The sequence below is a fragment of the Euprymna scolopes genome, chromosome 6, assembly GCF_053919585.1.
Source record: "Euprymna scolopes isolate OS-2025 chromosome 6, ASM5391958v1, whole genome shotgun sequence".
In the NCBI taxonomy this organism is placed as follows: Eukaryota; Metazoa; Mollusca; class Cephalopoda; order Sepiida; family Sepiolidae; genus Euprymna; species Euprymna scolopes.
Window position 1 is genome coordinate 50,973,427 of NC_136487.1, and position 19,643 is coordinate 50,993,069.

At 31.1% G+C, this 19,643-nt stretch overlaps 1 protein-coding gene across 7 annotated transcripts in view; it reads right to left on the reverse strand.

Annotated features, from left to right (window-relative positions):
• The window catches only part of LOC145277647 (fasciclin-2-like), a 248,853-nt gene that overhangs the window by 89,528 nt on the left and 139,682 nt on the right, over positions 1–19,643 (reverse strand). For all 7 annotated transcript variants that reach the window (XM_080129239.1, XM_080129237.1, XM_080129238.1 and 4 more), the window contains exons 7-14: positions 16,939–17,095; positions 15,833–15,978; positions 11,839–12,001; positions 10,659–10,855; positions 8,307–8,412; positions 4,799–4,960; positions 4,051–4,194; positions 949–1,076 (exon numbers count right to left, since the gene is read on the reverse strand). In XM_080129239.1, the coding sequence (XP_079985365.1) occupies positions 949–1,076; positions 4,051–4,194; positions 4,799–4,960; positions 8,307–8,412; positions 10,659–10,855; positions 11,839–12,001; positions 15,833–15,978; positions 16,939–17,095 (1,203 nt within the window). The remainder of the gene's footprint in view (positions 1–948; positions 1,077–4,050; positions 4,195–4,798; positions 4,961–8,306; positions 8,413–10,658; positions 10,856–11,838; positions 12,002–15,832; positions 15,979–16,938; positions 17,096–19,643) is intronic.

The window sequence follows — 19,643 nt, forward strand, 5'->3', positions numbered from 1 at the left end:
GAAGAGCATGATATTCTGTGTTTGGATTGGCTTGCACAATCTTCAGACCTCAATCCTATCAAAAACATATGGCAACAGCTACACAATGATAAAATTTTAAATCTCGAAAAACTTTGGACAAAAATTAAAGAAAAGTGGGATGACCAGAGTAGTGTGCCAGATTAATTCAAGGAATGCCCAAACGATTGAAGGCTGTCAATTTGCAGAAGGGCTATCCTACTAAATAATTACTAGTTCATCGTGTGCCTGTTGTATTTGTGTTGCATTAATGTTCCAAAGTTATATTTTAATAGCAATCTTCCATTGGGCAGACTTTCTTTTTGCCTTCTCAATTTGAAGTTAATTTTTTTAAATTGACGTAAAAACTAGCATACTTCAATTAAAAATCAAATATGAACAGGTAAAATTATTATAGAGGAATAAAAGGTGAATCAAATGAGGTATAGCTCGTTAAAACAGTAATATTCACTTTAGTTTAAATTTGCAGTTTTTGAAAAAACGACCAGTGCAGTCTTTCTTTTTGGTGCCACTATATATATATATATATATATATATAGATATGTGTGTGTGCTTTTGTAGAAAATAAATATCCTAGTACTAAATTACAAATGTATAACGGGCTGATTTGATAGCACCAGTACCAATCAGATTGAAATCCTCAAATCAATATCTTTACCAAACACTTATGATTCATCATCAAAAATTCTCACCCAACACATTACATTCACTAACCTATATATTGTGTAACCTAATTATTTCACATTAAATATTGTTACAGCTTCATTGACTTTCTTTTTGATGTCCAAATAAGAGGCTCAGTTAAAAAAAAAATTTAAAAAAAACATGCAAATATTAGGCATCCAATTTACAGCCTAACATGTAAATTATAAAACAATATTACATATTTTTATCAAGAAAGAAAAAAAGAAAGATGAATTGTCAACTCACCACCCTGTATTGTACAGAGTATGATGTAATCTTAGCTCCTCCTGATCGTGGTTCATGCCAAGTGACAGTATAAGATGTTGGATTTGGAGAAAACTTGTTGGAATTAATGAGGACATCATAAGGTTTCCCTAAAAGTAAGAAAAATCACTATCTTCAGCAAAAATACGATTTACAATATATTGTAAAGAAATTATTTATGACTCCTCTTCCTGTAGGCTAAGTATAATTGAAGAAAAGCTTAATATAGAATCTCAATGGTTATCAATTGGAATTCATAAGTATAGATGACATATGCAAACACATTTTTTTATTATAAATTTACAGTTCACAAATGTTTTAACTGTCCTGATAAGCACTACAAATTAATGATGGGACGATTCCAATATTCCAAAATAAATATTCCAACACGTCCTATGTACTCGTTTCGTTTTTATTGATTATCAAAATTACATTTTTATAAAATTTTCAATAAAGAATTCTCCTCTTTAACATTATATCAACTTTCAAGGTATTTGATAAGAAACAAATATTCCAGAAATTTAAAAAAAAAATCTTCAAGAGAATAGAAAGTTTAGTTCCAAATTACTTTTAATAAAACAGATGGTCTTCATGTAATGAAAAGCAACATCATAAAATTAACGTGTTCGATATATTTACAATAAAATCTACAAAAAGAAATCAAATAAAACCTTTTGTAAAATATATACCCCTATCCCAATTCTTAATAGACATTGGATTGTTTTTAAATTATTTTTTAGAAGAAAATTGTAATTATGAGTATCTATTCACTTTCACAAGTTCACATTAATAGGGGTGGGTAGGGGTCAAAACTGTTCATTGCTACCCGATAATTACATTCGTCATAATATTGGAATTAAGGATCGTAAAAATCTAATCTTTTTGAGGCAACAGAATAAAAATTGTGCCTATTTTCAGATGTTAAAAACGATTCTTAACCTTTTGTTTTTAATTTTATTTTTTGTTTTTAATTTTATTTTCCAATGCTGATACTAATGATAAAATGACATTTTTTTTTTTTAAATTACATTTTCACCCCAAACAAGGCACATTGCCATTTTGATGTAGAGGGATACTATCAGGAGCACTACGTGGGAAGTTGGGCAGCAAGATGTTGGTTCACATTACACTTGAACTTCTGCATGTCAAGACAGTTGGGGAAGCAGGAACCCGGAAGGGAATTTCAAAGTCTAGCGGTTCTGGGGAAGAAACTACTGGAGTAGAAGGATCTTTTACATCTAGGGATCTCTACTGTGAAGAGGTGTGATTTAGCTACTTGTCGGGAGTATTTACGTTGATGGGGTACGAGTGCTTGCAGTTTGTCGGAACATTCCCCGTTAAAGTACTTGTAGAACAGGCAGAGGGATGCTACATTTCGTCGATGGGACAGAAGCTAAAGCTTAGATGACAGTTCAGGACCTATCAGGTTGGCGACTCTTTTGAACCATGTCTAGGAGCAAGAGACTAGTAGCAGATACACCAGCCCAAATATGATAACAATACTCCATACATGGGCGAATGGTGGCCTTATAGAGGTACAGAATACTTTCGGCCGTTAGTAGCTTTCTAGCATGGTAGAGAGAACCTACCTTCTTCGCAGCGGTCCTGGCAATGCTCTCAATGTAATTGTTCCAACTCGTGTTTCCTGTGAACGTTAGGCTGAGGAGTTTAAAAGATGCGCTTTCAGATAAAGAGTCTTTGGCCATTGCTATTGGTGGTAGAGAATTTTTCTTGTAATTATTGAAGGAAACAAGTTTAGTCTTGGCAGCATTGAAGGTGATCATCCATTTTTATCTTCATTCCACTACAGATTGGAGGTCATCCTCTAGTGTTTCTGCCATTTCTTTAGATAAGTGTTCATTTATTTTCCTGTCGTGTCTGTTATAGAGCCTGGTGTCATCAGCATATATACCCATTTCACAGACAATTTTGTCAGGGAGGTCATTTATGAATATTAGGAATAATAGAGGTCCTTGAGGTACTCCCGCATTTATATCATATTGTTTAGATGTACGACCATCGAGGACAACCTGGATTTGTTGATTTTAAACTACCAGTAATACTAAAATCTATAGATCACCCACTATTCCCAAGTGTAACTTTACATTTGCAAAAAATACATTCATATATTACATGTTTTATTTTTATGGTAATCAGAAAATTAAGAAAAAATTGTACAGCTAAATATTTAGAAATTTTAAACAAATTGGAAATTCAAAACAGAATCAGTAATTATGTAAGAATATGGCCTAACCAAGACAGCTAATACTGCACATATAAACAGCTAATTGTTTAAATGTGCCATATTTATCATTTATTAGTTGTAGCTACCAGGTGTTCTGTCTTTAATTTTTTTTATTTTTAAAATCACATAAATACTTTGGATTTTCTTAACTCCAAAATTTACATGCAATGTGAAGCCAAGAAGCACAATTAAAAAATATCAGAAAATAGGTCAATAGAGAGAAACGAAGTGCAGAGTGTATATCTATCTACCTTTCATATTTTAAATGTTATTGCAATGTTGTTTACCCAGATCAGGTTCAGCTGGCTTCTTAATTGGTCAGTACCACACTTTGAACCATAGCGGTCAACGCAGAACAGTCTTGAACAAGAACCCACAAGATGATTAGACCAATCATGTGCTGACCTGCAATGTTAGCAAAGATTTGATTCTCCCTATCGATTGTAAACTACTGCTATGTTTATGTTAACTATGCAGAAAGCATTATTTTGAAAATTAATTCTTTCTCTAGGTGACAAAAAATTAATTTGCGATATAATGCCCCCCAACTGGCATAAGCATAACGATGGACAGCTGATAATATCCCATTTTTTAAGACTATTTAATGTTGAAAAAATACTTTCTCTGAATGCTTCATCGAAGACAGTTATTTTAGCCATAGCATGAGAATGGGGACAGGTATAGCTGAACATCATAGTAGTTGAACTCCACTTGCAAACTTTATCAAGTCCGTCCATATAACCATGACAATGTTGCTTGCCCTACACGTATTGCACTGAAATAGCTGGTTTAGGGTTAGATATTGACTTAATGGACCCTCTTCCACGAAAGGTACTTACTGACACCCAATGTTTTCACGGAAAGATCGTAAAATGTTGTGCTCAAACCAACAGCATTGCCAGCAAACACCTTGATTTGGTATTTAGTTTCAGGAGAAAGTTGGCGCAGAACAACTTTGGTAAATTCATTTTTATCTTGACCATCTATGAAGACAGAAAAAAAAAGAAAAAAAAAGGTTATAAAATGGAAGGAAAATTCAAATAAATAGATAAGAAAATCTAAGAAAAAAAAGTGCAGTATAATGGAATTTCAAATAATTGTAAACAATTATGTATCATGTGGAAATTAGTAAACATTGCTAAAATTACAAAAAATAATCAAGTAAAAAAAATGATTACAAGGAAAAATATACTTTATTGAATTATAGTTTTATAATATTTGATAATGTTGAAGAGTTTTTAAAATCCAAGGGAGGTAACTACAATCTTATTTTCACAACTCAATTGTCATCTGCCATTTCAAAAGAAAAATGGCGGATCGCCGTTTTTTTTAAAAAAAATTTTTTCTATGTAAAATAAATAGCTCTAGATCTATCTTTTTATTGATTTTGACATGACAAGTATGTAATAGTGTTTTTTTTTTGTTTTTTTTTAATCAAAAATGCATTTTTTGTAATCACATTGTATTGCACAACCCTCTCAATCCATACATTAAGAAATCAGAAGATATTACATCAAAAGCTGGTGCTTTCAAAAATAAAAAAAAAAATAATAAAAAAAAAAGGAGCAGACAGAAAGTGTTACTTACTAACAAATGTATCTGTTTGGTTATGGAATCCACCTGTTCCATATTCTATGCGATACTGGTCAATTGCAATACCACCATTGTCGACAGGTGGAGAGATAACAAGAGTTACAGTTGTGGGTGTGACAGCCATATGATTCACTTTTTGAGGAGCTCTTGGAACAACTGCAAAACAAAAACAAAAAAAAAAATCAAAGAATTTAATAGTGGGAAAAAGAATTGTCAAAACACGATTACAACATTACTTAGGTTTTTTGTTTTGCCTCAACAATTCTGGCTCATTTAATGTTGAAAGGTGTATAAACCCAATAGAAATTTTTGATAATTTTTTTTTTTTGAATTTTAATCAGTAAATGTATTAGCATTTATTATTTCATGAATTCATTATGATGCATTGTTAATTAGTTCATAAATTGAAAATGTTTGTTTACAAAGTTTTACAAATTAAAAAAAACAAAAAACTTATTAATCCAAGCTTGACATATTCAAATATTCCATAAGGATCATCTTTTTTTTTTTTTTTTTAAATCATAATTCTTTTTTTAATATTTATCTTTTACATCATAAAGGTGAAAATCAATAAATTTTTTGAATTTCTTCCTACTGTGTTTTTGGGTAAAGTATCAAATAAGAACCCATGAAGCCCCAAAACTCAAACAGGACATATTACAATTGACTGCCAACATACGTGTCATTTGTCAACAAACATACATTACCTGAATTGTTTATTTTATTCGTTGATTTTTAATATAAAGAAAAGATTGATTTAAACAGAAATGGAGAGAATATATATTTTTGATGTTAGGTGCACTTTTTTCAGAGAGGCAGTCTTTTCCTTAACAAAACATTTTAATAAACGAATGTAGAGATTGCGTTTTTTTTAATGAAAATTTTGTATACTCCTCTTTATTGTCTTCAATAAGTGAAGGAGAAATTTTTCTAGATCTAGGTAATTTTTATGCATCAAATATTAAATCTTTAGTTTAATTGACAAAACTTTTTATAAACAAATGAAACATTGTAGAGATTAGTTTACAAACCTTTTCATTTTTTTTTTCTGTAAGCAAACGTATAAATAAACAAAAGATTTAACAAATACATAGATTTATTTACAAATATTTTTATAACTTATTTAAAAAAAATATCTATTCACTTGCCTAAAAGATATTTTCTGAGTGTCTTTCATGTCACAGAAATTCATTTCGATAGAAATCCAAGTAAAATCTTCTACAACTCCACATCGATTTAAAAAACTATTCATGGCGATTTCAATAACTTTTTATTATCTGTGTACGAGTTTAATTTATAGGATTCACAAACGAACGTGAAAGGTTTATAGCATGGTGGGAAAATCTCAAATCATTCTCTACTGTGCTATATGATTTTCCACTCATTGCATATATCATGAAATTAAATCAAAATGTAATATTTAAAATTTATTATATATTTTTGTCACTAATGTTTATAAAAATATTTAAATATAGACTGAGGAATTCTAAATTAAATACGTATCAATCCAGAGTGCCTCTTTCTTGGGAAGTCAAAATGTTTTATATTTAAAAAAAAATTAAAATGTATTATTTTATAAATTTAAATTAGATATAAATAGTATAATTGTTGAGAATCAACTCAATAAAAAAAAATAATTTAACAAGATACACACGATGTCTGTGTTTGTTTATTAATAAGTTTTGTAAAAGAAAATAAAAATGTAGCCAACATTAAAAAATAACTATTTAATATTGTTTTCCTAAAACCTAAAAGAAAAAAACAAAACTGAATAATCATAAAGAATGAATTCATTTTAAAATAAAAAAATACTCAATAAACACGATTTCTGTGTTTGTTTATTGAAAATTTTTGTTAAAAAGAGGAAATTCCCCTTCCCCGCCAAAAAACGCACCCTACATAAAAAATATACCCTCACATCTTTATTTTAAATCTTTGCTTAATATTTAAAATCAATGAGTAAAACAAACAAATCAGGTTGTGTATGTTTATTGATAAATGACACATGCGTTAACAGCTAACCAGTGTCAATTGAAACATACCCCGTTTCAGTCTCTCGGTTTCCAGGGTCCTTAATCCATACTTCATCCTATTTTATTTTTTTTCTCCAAATCTTTCTAACTATTTGAAGTATATCTCATATCTTAATTTACTTACATCTTATATAGCAATCTTTATTTTAAAATATTCAAATATTTTTTCTCATAAATCCTACATACTTGTATTTCAAATTTCCTTACCTTTAATATATGCATAACCTTTTTTTTAAAAATTCCATTTCATTAGAAAAAATGAAAAACTTTATATTAATAAGTTTTTTTTTAACAATTGGTAAACAGCTGTTTTAATTTCTACATTTTAAAACTATTTTTTAAAATAAAACATTTTTCATCTTTTAAAATCTTGGTATCTGATCTGTTCTCTTTCCTGGCTTTTGCCATTGTATGTCTTTTCTCTAATACTCTCAGTTGGTCATAATACGTCTGATAAGCCATCAACACCAGTCAAATTTTATTCAGTTCATTATTTTCAATCCCCTCATAATATTTATCATTCAATGAACAATCTATCCATCTTATTAACCCCTATCCTTGAGTGGCTTTTAACTTTGGTAAGTGGTGACCCATTACTGAAGTTGGTCTTAATACTTTGCATAACATTATCACCAGTCTAATTTTATTCAATGCATTTATTTTCAATCCTTTCATAATATTTATCAGTGTTCCATCTCATCTTAAAACGGCTTTTAACTTTGACTAGCAGAGAGTTGACGTTGACTGTGATTGAATGAGGATCAACAAATGTTTCACATTTCCAATACTTTTATTGTCATTGAACTCAGTAAAATGCCCACTTTTCAAATCTATTGATTGCCTGCTTTAGTTGGGGACCCACCATGGTGCATTGGGAAGAAGCTTCACATGTTTCTCAGCAGTGACTTAGTCCACAATACATTGCAGTTTAAATTGCACTGTAGAGAACCTACTATTCATTTTATAAAATTATTTTTACATAATGGCTTGAATTAAAGTTTAAAATGCAAAAGTATCAGAGTTAAATTATGCTCTAAACAGAAACGTTCATTTTGAACACTCCTGTCTTATCAAAGAACCTATTGTTGATTTTATATGCCAGGCTCTTCTTCTTGTGAGGTGATAAAACTCATGCACTTGTAATGTTAGACTGTATCGGGGTGTTAACTTTGGTCAAAATTGGACTGTTCCTTCTTTAATCTGATTTTTTTTTTTAAATACCTATTGATACAAAAACCTTCCGAAGAATAGTCCCAGACACAAAGTACATTTGTGTGGAATTAAAAAAAAAAAAACAGCCCAGTTATTTTGAAGTCTATATAGAACAAACTCACAGACACACAAACAGAATATCTTTTAAATATAATTAGATATATAATGATAACTGGTAATTCAGTATAAATTACACCCTCCATCACATTTCTCTCTTATGAATTTATTAAAATCAATGAAAACTGTAAAATACGTACCTGCTTTTTTCAACTTAATATCAAGTTGCTTCTGTCCAACATTGTTGATGGCTACGCATTGATAATCAGTGAAAACCGTGTCATAGTTGCTGGGGCTTACACTCACCTGAATGGTTAGAGAGTAAAACATAGCATCAACAGATTTTGTAATCATTATTATTACTGACATACAGGGTGGAACCATGAAGTTGTCACCTTAAAGAAAACAAAACTACAATTTTATTTTAAAACTTTTACTAAAAAATCAATTCAGGTAACTTGATTATGTAGTAGAGTTGATATTCAATGCCCTTCAGCCTCAATCACAGCCTTGATATGGATCCGGAACTGGGAGCATGCCTTTTCCACAAGTGCCGGTGGGAGCTCAGCGAATAGTCAGTGGATGGTAGCGATTAGGCTGGCTTTAGTATTGTGGGAAGTCATGTTGGTGATGTTCAGGTCAGGGGAGGAGTGAGAGAAGAGTACAAAGTCGTAGCACTCCTTCTGAAGCCAAATCTAGGTCTCTTTGGATTTGTAGACCAGAGCTGAGTCCTGCTGTCACACCCAGGGTTTTCCAGCGGCCACCTAATTGCACCAGGTGATCACCACACTTCAGTACATCCAGGTACACTTTGGTGTTGACTTTCAAGCCGACTTTGAAGATGTGAGGTGGCATGATGTGGCTCTCACTTGAAACCACACCAAAGATTATAACTGTAGCCGGAAACTTCGTTAAGCTGTGCCCTCAAGCGTTGAACTGTTTGGATTTGCATTTTGAGGGTGTTGGCATGAGTTGTACAGCGGCGCATCTCTGACATCGCTCGTTGAACATTGTGTCACTTTCAGACATGATAAAAGGCTTCTACCGCTCTTGGCATTTGTACACAACGGGCCAACTAGTATATGGTCTGCAACAAAAAAAGAAAACCAATTTTCTTGAAAAGGAAATGGAATCATGTTTTTTTTAAGATGACAATTTTATTGTTCCACCACGTAAATCAGGGGTTTCCAAACTCTGGCCTGCGGGCCAGATCCAGTCTGTCAAAGTCTTTAATCTGGCCCACAGAGCTCTTATAGCAGACATAAAAATATTCAAGAAATATTTTGAAAATGGAAATGTGAAAAAAATAGTGAAATGGCTTTTCTTTTTGTTTTGAAATTTAAAAAAAAAAAAAAAAAAAAAAATTGATTAAAAAAAACTAAAAAAAAAACATTTTTTTAATTTTAAAATAATTAAAAAAAATTTTTTTTAAATAATTTAAAAAAAATAATTAAAGAAAAATTTTTTTTTAAATTAAAAATTTTTTTTTTATTTTAAAGTTTTGGAGAAACAGTTTTACTAAAAAAGAAAACTAATGAGCAAAAGAGTATAAAAACACGTCCAGATTATTTCTTTGTATTTTGGTCCGCATAGCTGTAAAAAGTCAGCAATAAGGTTCCCTGTTTGAAAAGTTTGGAGACCCGATATAAATTCTCAATGATAATTTTGGACACAAACTAAAAATTCTAATATTTAAAAGAACATTTAAGTTAATTTGCCATAATAAATGACTGAGTAAAATAATCCTATTATGTATTTATTCCTGTAATGACTTAAGGTAGATTACATTACTCGGTCAGTATTTATGGTTAAGTAAACTGCTTCAAACTTCTTTTAAATATTAATTTTGAAACGCAAATACATCATAAATAAAACAAAACTGATTTTTCACTAATTTCCTAACTGTATTTCCTTGCAAATGATTTATGTTGGTAATGATTAGCACAGATGTTTTTTTTTACAGCAGAGTAGTTAACTATGAATATATCTTGTAAATACCAAGCTTACCATAACAGCAAAATAACACATAAAACCTTTATTAATTTATGTGATAACAAATCAAAGTAAACAAGTTAGCACTATTGACTAAGGGAAGAACGTCAAATGCGATGATGTATGGAAGTGAAATCTGGCCAGTAAGAGTTGTAAACATGCATTGGACAGAAATAGTGAAAATCATAAAATGGATGCGCAACGTTCAGTCTTAAAGACAGATTTAGATATGACAGAGGAAGTTTACATGTGGACAGTATAGGCAGATATATGAAGAACAGAAGACTTTGATGCTGAACGAGTTCTTAAAACGAAAACAAAGATAGGAATTTAAAACAATAAAAAAATATTTAATTAATGAGATGTTCTCCTGCAAAGCAATATGTAAATTAGTTAACCTTATGATTTTGATCGCATGCACATGATGAACTTATTAGAAACAACTGTTTTTTATTTAATAACATTAGATCTGTACTTTAGAAACAGATTATCTCCCCGTGGCTTAATAATAACAATGTCTACAAAAGAATGTGCCAATTAGAAAAACGAGAACTTCTTACCTGCAAATTTCCTATTGTCAGCTCATAACCCTCCTCTTTGAAGATTTCATATGTATTATCATTTGCATTTATTTTTCCCTTTTTGGTTTGCCAACTAATAATTGGTTTTGGAAGGCCTTTGGCATTGCAGGTGATGTTACGTTTGTTGTTCAGCCAATTGTATGCCACAACTGGCGTGTTCACAATCTGTGGTTTATCTGAAAATTCATTTAAAAAATGATTTTTTAAATCATAAAAAGGGTTACAATTATTTCAGAAATAAAATTATGAAACTGTTTGATTTTCGCTTCAGAATTTTAAAGATAAGAATTATTGGTACTATTCTCATCTTGAATGTTATTCTCAACATATTTTGACCATGTAACCTTTGACCTTCTTAAGGTGTGTCTTATTGAACTTGGGAATCTATACGAAATTTCAAACTGAAATCAAGGAGAAACTGTTCGCATTCCTCAATCATAACAGTACTAATCATTATGTTATTCTGTTATCGCCTATAGTGAGGAATGAACCTTTAAAAAGAAAAAAAGAAAAGGTCACTTAGAAGAGATGCTAGTATGAAAAACCACATTCACATGGACATGTCATGCAATGGATAAAGGCGTTGAATAGCAATCAGTTTTTATTTACAGGTTTCTGGCGGTTAAAGATTCACAACCAAAATCTCCTGTACTCCAGGTAGATTAAATTAAAAATATTTTGAAATTCTGAATAGATTCGCAAGTTCAACAAGATGCACCTGAAGAGTCCACATATAGTATGATATCTGACTAAAAAATAAAATAAATTTAGATTGTTTGGACTTCTACTCTCATCGTGTTATTTGCACAATGTAGCCTCTGACCTTGCAGACCTCTGGCACAACAGAAAAAGTACTAGGTAAAATTCAGTTGTAAGTGACACGCTTCTGGATGTTAATAAAGGTTCAATCCGCAGTACAAGCGATATGAAGAATACAATTGCAAATTACTGAAGACTGACAGAATGAAAGCATGCTAGTCGCATGGATAAAATTCAATGTTCTATTCAAAATTTTGTGCAGTTAAATTGAATATGATAATGATAACAAAACAATGTCATCAGGATTCAATTTTAACCAACAACTTTGTTTAGAGTTACATAACTTAGGATAATTACAGAAAATTGACAATTTTTTTATTCTAAATTGAAATTTACTTACAATTAACACGTAATTGGGATTTTTTTAATTGTGTCCCAGCCGAGTTGGTTGCCGTGCAAGTATAGTTAGCAGCATCTTCAGCTTTGAGATTACGGATAGTCAACGATAGTTTGGATCGTTTTTCTGCTGGGTTTTCACTTGTAACAATGATACGAGAGTCACTCTAAAACAGAAAAAAAAACAAAAAACATTTAAATAAATCCTTTTGTTAGACTGTATATCTATATAATTATAAAACTCTGGCCCTTGATTGCCTGAATCTTGTTTTCAATGATCAAGTGATTCCATTAAAAAAGGGGGATGACAGGTGAATTTATATATATATATATATATATATATATATATATATATATATTATAGTTTTGATCTCACTAATATATATAAAATTTAATATAATAATCAATAGCGAATTGTTGCTATAATAAAAAATACATAATTTGCACAAATTAAAATATCATATTTAAGCGTATCTTACAACCAAGCTATGCATTGTGGCTTGTTAGTTTAATTACAAAAACAAAAAAAATGAAAAATGGCATATAAACAAAGAAAATTTCAAACAAAAGCTTTTAAATTGTAACGGAACAAAATAAAGTTAGACTTAGATGGACACCCTTTTTAAAACTTTTTTTTTGGGGGGGCTGTATATATATAAATAAATATAAAAAAATCAAATTTTAGTTATTCAATGAATTTAAAAATTTATGATGTGAAATGTTTGAGTTTCATATCAAAGAATTTGATTATTCTATGTAAGACAAAGAATACATTAGAAATATTTTAACTCCTTATCCTATAGGATTTCGATGTCTACCATCTCTTCAGAGGAGAAAATATTAGCAAATAGTTATAATGGTTTACACCTTATTTGCTAAAGTCAGTGAGACATGGAAAATCACAATTGCTAATATTTTCTCCTCTGAAGGGATGGTGGACATCGAAATCCTATAGGATAAGGAGTTAAAATATTTCTAATATATTCTTTGTCTTACATAGAATAATAAAAATCTTTGATATGAAACTCAAACATTTCACGTCATAAATTTTTAAATTCATTGAATGACTAAAATTTGATAATTTGATTTTTTTTTTTTTTTTACAAGGGTGTCACCACTTATCAAGGCCCAGAGGCCACTCGAGGATAAGGGTTAATAGGTATACATTAGTCATTGTGATTTTAGCATAGTAAACAGTGGGAATTTTATAACTTGGATTACTTAGGGGGACGATTCAATTAGAACTTGTTCACATTGGACTTTTTTTTTTTTTCTTTTTTTTTTCATAGGTATCAACTCATTATCAAGGCCAAGAGGCCACTCAAGGATAAGGGTTAAAGAGTGTACAGTAGAAATTGGACAATTTATTTGATTTGATTTATTTGCTCTATCTTGTATATCGAGCAATTGTTATTTAGGTGGGATAATACTTATAGAATATTACAGCCAGTAAAATCTTGTAAATCTTATCACAGGTTCCCATACCAGCTGATTGTTGGATAATTTTATTCTGAAATGTTACATATATGTGTATTGTTTTGTAAGTATATGTATTTATGTTTGTGTATGTATGGCTTTACTTATCTATCTTCTATATATAATAAAAAAAAAAAAATAAAATCAGTCGGATTCTCAACTTTTGTCAACGATATGTTTCTCCTTAACAAATCAATTTACTATTATGAATAGCTATTTAATTTTGTTTGACGTTGGTTCATGTTGCTAAGAATAATAAAATGTAATTTGAATTCCTCCCAGAAAATAATTTATCTGTTTGATTTCATTTAAAAGCAATAAATAAGTAAAAGAGACATAAGTCATTATTTGTTCATTAAAAACTTCTGTTTACTCTGGCAAAAAAAAAAAAACTAAAAATAAATAAACACATGTCCCGGGCACCAGGTATATACAACTGGTTATTCATTAATTTTTTTTATGTGTAATTAATTTATTGATGTTTTATAACTGACTTCCGTAAAGGAATACCTTTCATTTAGCATCTGTACTATCCTTTCTGTTAAATACATTTTTTTTTATTTCTTGAGTTTAAAAATGTCTGAATGAAACCAAGTCAGTTTTGTGAGTCATTTAATGCTGAAGGAAGATCAGAGTTGTATGCATCAATATATATGTATATATATATATATATATATATATATATATATATATATATCCCCCCCCCCAAAGTTTTGTTGGTATTTTTCTAATGATAATTATATTTTGTAGGAGTTACTACCCGAGAGTTTAGGAAGAATTGTCTCCCTTATAACAGGATAGGCACCCCACATTTTATGGCCATGTATGAATACATATATACAACGGATATAAACAGAGGTAGAGAAAGTCAAACATAGATGTGACCAGATATTAATCCTTGTAGTTTTGTGATTTGAAACTGATAGTACCAATATTTGCCTGATCTTCTGTAACACATATACACTTATTTTCAAAAATTTCTTAATAATCAAGCACCTATTATATATATATATATATATATATATATATATATATAGCCAGTAGAGTTTAGTTTCCTAGAAGTACATCCAATGAAACAACATGTGTCTACCAAAATAGTGCTCAATGAGTGAACAGAGCAGGTAAGGGTACATGTATATATGTATATGTCTATATTTGTGTGAGTTTGTATATATAAATGTATTTTATGTATGCATGTATGGTTCTATGTTTATATAGGTGTATCTATATATCTGTGTGTATGTTTGTATATGGATGTATCTGTGTCTATTGTATGTAGATGTATGTATATGCATATATATTTCTGAACTATTAGAATAGGCTGCCTCGTATATGATTGTTGTAACAATATAGATTACAAGAAAGTATGGATGTCCGAATGTTGTTTATATATATGTTATACGTGTATGTATGTGTGTGTATGTATATATATATATGTATGTATGTGTTTTATATATATATATACACCCGTCTGAAGTGTGGTAGCATAATATTGCATATACGAAGGGCTTACCACGCTACAGAAGTAAAGAAAAATGCTATTATTTGTCTCTGTATGTCTGTAATGTGTGTGTGTATATATGCGCGGGTGTAGCAAAATGTAGACGTTTATAAGTATATTGATATATACATATAGGTACATGTGGTGTTTAGATAACTTTCGTGTTTTATATTTATTCATATTTTGTTTGTTTATTTATTTATATTTTTAATTTTAATTTTATTTTATTTATTTTTTGTTTTGTTTTATTTACCTTAATGAAATTTTTACTTTATTTCTGCGTAGTTTCGGAGTTATTGTCTAGTTTCAGTAAATAAAACAAAAAGCGTGCAGCATGGACTCGCTTTTGAATATATGTATCAATGTGTGTGTGTGTGTGTGTGTGGCGGTGTCTGTGTATGTGTGTGTTGTATGTGTGTTGTTCTATGTATGTGTGGGTGGAGGTAGATTAAAAGGCACCGGTCAGTACTTAGTTGACCATAGCTAAGGTTCTTAACTTACAGACTCTAAGACAAGAAAACTAAATTCTCAAGTACCTTATGCCATAAAAACCAAAAGTTAGGTTGGATGGGGGAAGGGGAAAAGAAAAAAGATGTTTATTATCTTCAAAGACCTCACTCATCCTTTTACAGTTTTTTATGACTCCCACCCAGGTTGTATTCTAACTTGATAAACGAAATAGAAAATTGTATTTGGTGGAAATGTCACTTTTCACGGTGATTCTTGGCCTGAAGACGTAATCCCCCAACATGGGTGATTACAGAAACATGTATGCACATATGTAGCCATTAATGTTTGTATAAATAAAATTAATATATATATATATATATAGCTGTATGCATGTTTTATATGAAGGAGAGGACAAGTTCCTTTGTACAGATTAACTTTTGAATGCCGAGATGCAGAGTGATTTTTTAGAGCATTATCCAGGATTAAAGTGTCTGATTATATAGGAAAACTAATGAGTAAAAGTTTAAACAATTTTCTTAGACTGAAACAATACAGAGAAAGAGAGACTTACTGCTTGTGCTCCATGAGCATAGGGAGCATCAGTACCCTTCTGCCAGGTGAGCGATGGAGCCGGCACACCGTCACCAACACACTGTAAAGTGACCTGATTACCTTCGTCAATTTGCTTGTTTTCAAGTGGCTTCAGAGTTGGAGGAACTGCAAATAAAGTTTTGACACAATTTTCACCAACAATAGGTTGATATTTTGATTACAAACGATTTTCTTTTCTCATTACAAACTTTTCTTTAACAAAATGACTTTAAATAAATGTGGACATTTGGATCAGGTCAGTTCCAGAGTTGGGTTACCCAAAGGACCAGGAACGAACCAAGGATTTTTAGATTTTTATAGACAGGAACTAGAAACAGGAATAACATAAATAAGGGATGAAAATAACGATCATTGGAAGCACCAAATATGAGATAAGATAATCAGTGGCACATCAACATGAATATGGACGAAGATCTCGGCAGAAAATGATCCAATTTTAATATTTATAATGCGCTTATACTGTAAGTGATTGGCTGGAAAAACCCTCATCTGCACAGTCAGCAACACCGATTGTTTCGCACACTGTCATTAGCTACATCAAAGTCAACAGAGCCTAAATCACTTTTTAATGTTTTTTTCTCTGTTGAATGTAGTGCATTGATGGTCCGGTGCAATTCTAGGAGATCGATACTTCCAGGCTTTGCTTTCTTTCTTCAAGAAGGGTTTGTTTATTGCTAATCGCTTGATCAAGGAATGCTGACGGGGCTGCTCTGCCCATGTATTTTTTGGAGGCCAAGAGTGCTCCTCCTTGGGGGCACTAACTATTTAATGCAACTTTCCAACTCTAATGCTACATTTTCTCACTGTGGGAGAAATAAAAAAATTACTTGAATCTTGATAAAATCACATCCATTATATTTTTCTTTATTAACTCTCTACATTTTCCCTGAGAAATTTTGAAATTTGTTTCAAGAAAGGCAAAATACTGGTTACAATATGGAAATTTTAGTTCTTTCATCATAAATTTGAAGGAAAGCTTTGATTTTCTTCAGTTTAGGTGAAATTTATGTTGACAAAATATTAAGTAAAAAAAAAAATGAATAAATAAAAAAAATAGGTACATACTGAGAACGGTAACTTTTGCTTTGGCTGTGACTTTTCCTCCAACATTTTCAGCAACACAGACGTAATGGCCACTGTCTGACTCTTTTACAGAAGAGATCTTTAATATGCCACCTATATCATCGATACTAACCCGTTCGTCATCTAATTTTTTACCACCCTAAAAAATAAAAAAAATTAAAATTAAGATAGGAGAGTATGGATTAAAATACTACATAAAACTAAAAACATATATGGTTTTTTTCTTTTTTTATAACTAGCAAGACTGTTTTATAATTCATGACAGTCCACTACTTGAAAACAATGAAACAATACAAAATCGACAAATCTATTAGACAATGAAACCCAGACAATTCTTATAGACTAAAAAATAAAAGAGAAGACAAATGTAATGGGGGAACCCCCCCAAAAACACAGACAAATCTAATTGACAAAAAACCCTGCAGGCAAATCTAATTGACAAAAAATAACCCTGCAGACAAACCTAATAATCTAATAGACAAAAAAATAACCCCGCAGACAAATCTAATAGACAAAAAAATAAAACGCAGACAAATCTAACAGAATAAAAAATGGACAAACCTAACAGACAAAAAAAAAACTCAAACAAATCCAATAGACAAAAAAACCTAGACAAATCCAATAGAAAAAAAAACCCCTAGACAAATCTAATAGAAAAAAAACCCACAGACAAATCGAATAGAAAAAAAACCCACAGACAAATCGAATAGAAAAAAAACCCACAGACAAATCTAATAGAAAAAAAACCCACAGACAAATCTAATAGAAAAAAAACCCACAGACAAATCTAATAGAAAAAAAAACCCAGACAAATCTAACAGAAAAATCCCCAGACAAATCTAACAAAAAAAAAAAAAAAAAAAAAAAAAAAAAAAAAAAAAAAAACAGACAAATCTAACAGAAAAATCCCCAGACAAATCTAACAGACAAAAAAAAAAAAAAAGATTTTTCTTTACGGAGCGCTGGTGCAATTCTGACTTTCTTACATGGTGAGAGAGAGGTAAATACAAACCCTCTCCTTTTTGTTGTTCAGAAAATTTTAATTTGTTTATGATTATTGAAGTGAGCCAGTCATATGTATGTACACTTTTATTATATATATTAGTAACAACTTATGAAAGCCAAAAGCCACTCAAGGCTTAAGGTTTAATTAGATTGAAATTATGAAAGCCCAGTTTCACTTGGCTGGTCATGCAAGACTGTAAGAATACTCAAGGAGCTTACGTTTGGTGAGTTACAGCATGAAAAGTGCTTCTATGACAGCCAGAGAAAATTGTTTAAAGATACTTTAAAGGTATCACTGAAGTCCTTTAACGTCGATCTGTCATCATAGGAGCAGACAGCTTCAGATAGGATGAGTGACGGGTCGCTGGTTATGATGATGCCTGGCAATACGATAGTGATAGGAAAACTGCTGCAGGGAAGTGTAGGCAAAAAGAACAATGCTTTGAAGCACTCGACATCTGCTAACATTCCCTGTCTCCACTAAAGCAGAACTTTCCAAGCGTGGATTGAACCTATCAGCCATCTTTGCACTCATTGATAATGATCTCCCCCACTCCACCCTCCAGGATGTTGTCACTGACAAACGAGCAACATAGATTATTAACTACATACCAAGACCAAAAGCCACTCAAGAATAAAGGTTAATAGGACTAAAATGATTGCCAGTTTCAAGCCAAACTATGGAATAACTAACAATGATCTATGGTACAAACTAATTATTACTTATGGGGCAGTTTTAACAAGAATTTTTGAACATCGGAACTTATGATCAAGGAAAACAGTCGTATGGTAATGTTTTCCACAGATGGAACGTTCTATAAAAATATTATCTGGCACTAGGCATATGGAGGGAAAAATGAAATCATGTGAAAGCAAAATAAGTTCCTGCTGCAAGTGTCTAAGAAGTGAAAACCAAAGATTGGAGCTCAGTCGAACCCTTTCCATGATAAATAAAGACAAGCACATTGACAAATTTATAAGGAATTCAACAATCCAGTTTGCTTTGTGGCTGGAAGAAGTGGGATAGTGGCCAACTTAAAACACTGCTCGGAATGTGAAAGAGGATGCAGAACTTATTATTGTTCCACGTAAATATCGTGTTTGGTGGTGAAATTAAGAGTAGCTGTCAATGTACTTGGTTGACCCATGTTCGGCTCCAATGACTGGCTGAATGCTCTCACAAGTCAAATTCCTATTTACTTTCTTCTCCACAAGGACAAAATTAAGCACATGTTCATTTTAATGAGGAGGGGCGACATTCAGCTCCCAAAAAAGGGTACTCTGGAGTGGGACAAAAATTTAAGTTGTCAGGGTTTATAAGGATTTCTCTCACACTCACTGAGGACAGAAAAGATGAAGTGTTGTATCAAAACAAATACATTTTGCATCATTTATTTGCAAAAAATATACATCTTTCATTTAGAATAAATTAAGTACAAGGCCATCACAATTTTATATATTGTATATGTTTAAAATAACAAACTTCACTATTCTACTCTTGGTTAGACTTATTGCAGTTACCACAATAGTACATTTACTCCTGGGGGCATCCAACTTTAAATTATTTGAAAATTTATTTTTCATAAATAAACGTATCAACAAATTCATTGGCAGTCAGGAAGGGTACAAAAATATTTTCTCAGCTCTTTCGAAACAATAGACCACCCACTGTTTTCCTGTTT